The 1913-nt window shown below is 36.7% G+C and overlaps 1 protein-coding gene across 1 annotated transcript; it reads left to right on the forward strand.

Moving 5' to 3' along the window:
• Window positions 1-260: 260 nt before the first annotated feature.
• Window positions 261-1431, forward strand: LOC149401542 (UvrABC system protein A). Its single transcript, XM_089612658.1, has 2 exons — window positions 261-520; window positions 1123-1431. Exons 1-2 carry the CDS (start codon window positions 401-403, stop codon window positions 1234-1236), a joined length of 234 nt encoding a protein of 77 aa, XP_089468784.1. The 5' UTR covers window positions 261-400; the 3' UTR covers window positions 1237-1431.
• Window positions 1432-1913: the final 482 nt, after the last annotated feature.

The following is a 1913-nucleotide window of genomic DNA, read 5'->3' on the forward strand; positions in this document are numbered from 1 at the left end:
TTTCAAAATATAACTTCTAATTTTATGGTTAAAATATTGAAAAACATTTATAATTTAAAAAAAAATTATTTTACCAAAAACTTAAATACAATTTAGCTTTTAAAAATACTAAAAATAGGCTTAATAAACATTAAACAATGTCATTATGGCATGTATCGCAAACATTAAACATTATTTCTTACTGACATGTATCGCAAACATTAAACATTATTTCTTACTGACATGTATCGCAAACGACAGTAATCTTGGTCGTCGCATTATACAAGTCGTTTTTTGTCGATTGAGAGAGGGGGGAAAAGACCAGACCCATACCCACCACCCAGTCGAGGGAGGTTTGATCTTTCCTGTTCTTCTGAAAGAGGAAAAACCTGTAGCATCTGAATTAGATGACCGAAGAAGAATGATGATGAACGCGAAGACAGACAAGCTAGTGAGAAGGACGACAATGGTGGCTACGGCCACTGCTGCTTACTTTCTCTTGACCGCAGATTATGGCCCACAGCCCAATGCTCTTGACCCCGTAAACCCCTCTCTCTCTCTCTCTCTCTATTGATTGGATCTCTATTCCTTACGTAGATTTATACTTCTGTTAATGATTATTATTTCAATCAATCCTGTTCTTAAACGGATGACAATGTTACGGAGTTCGTTCGGCTTGCAGTATTCTCTTACCAAAGTATGAAAGGCTTATTCTCGAGAATTGGTGTTCACAATATATGTAATATAAATTAGCTGTACGATTCTTCTGGGTTCCCCGATAATTAATTTTAGGTTCATTCTTGGCATGTTTCTCTCTGAATTTGACGTCGATATTATTTGACTATGGTAATTTCCCACCCAACTAGGTGGCAATAATTATAAATTTCAACCCAGTTGCCTGTTTTTTTCTTCCGTAGAATCGAATTCTTAATCATACTTAAGAGGTTCAAGTTTCAAAAGAGTTATTAAGAGGACGGCGTAGCACAAATACAAATTATTATTCAAGACGTGTAACCGAGGGGAAAATATTGGGTCTATGTTAGATGAACTAGACAGGCTATGCTTTTATGAAAATTAAATCCTTCGGAGTTTGGAGTAGAAATCTAGATATGATCTAAAAAGAAGCATAATTTCTCGTGGCAGATAAAGAAGGCGATAGAGTGGGCTCAAAGCTCTGCCAAGGCATACATCTTGGGATCAAAAGGTGAAGAAGGCGAGAAGTCGGACACAGACAGTAGTAACAAAACCAATAACTGAAAACTAAAAAATCCGTAGTTGTCTGATACGTGTTTTTTTCTTTCTGCCAAGGCATAAACATGTTTACGGTATAGCTTTGGCTTGTATAAACACATCATGTTGTTAGGTATTGTTAAATAACTAATCCCATCAAAGATTTGCATCTTTGGGTATTGTGTGGGTCTCGTTCTTGAATAAAGCAGGATCTTCACTTCACTGGGTTTCTCTGCGTTATTTCGAGATACAGCGCTGACATGGGAGCATTCTCAATTGCGATGGAGCCGGGGCTGGGACTGCCTTGAGGGTGACATGTGGACTCCTGGCGCTCTCTCCCAGTTGTAGCCCATTGCCCACACTGTGATAAGTAGGGGCAGATTTCAAAAATAAAAATTGGATATGTATTAAATTTTGGAGATAAAAAATTAAACAAAATGAATTGAAGTATTAATTTTGTGGAAATTTTATTGTGTTTCCTGCTTATAAAAATATTGAGAGGGATCAATATAAACTCTTTAGATAAATAAAATACTACTGGGCTAATGAATAAAAAAAGACTTAATAGGTAGAGAAGAAGGAATAGGAAAGGGGTAAAATGTTAGAAGGAAAAAAGCTTGCCATCCACCATTATGTGGTTAATTGTTTAGCAAGGAGGATGTATGTATGTAATGTAGCCTGTTGCCGCGCAGCAAGTCGTTGCA

This window comes from Urtica dioica, chromosome 4, assembly GCF_054948205.1.
Source record: "Urtica dioica subsp. dioica isolate 48M chromosome 4, U.dioica_male_clone48M_v1_H2, whole genome shotgun sequence".
NCBI lineage: Eukaryota > Viridiplantae > Streptophyta > Magnoliopsida > Rosales > Urticaceae > Urtica > Urtica dioica.

What these genes read in the sequence shown, in the direction of transcription:
- LOC149401542 (XM_089612658.1), top strand. Translation starts at nt 401, where the DNA reads ATGATGATGAACGCGAAGACAGACAAGCTAGTGAGAAGGACGACAATG. An exon ending in AGCCCAATGCTCTTGACCCC is followed by an intron (nt 521 to 1,122) that starts GTAAACCCCTCT and finishes TTCTCGTGGCAG; the next exon opens with ATAAAGAAGGCGATAGAGTG.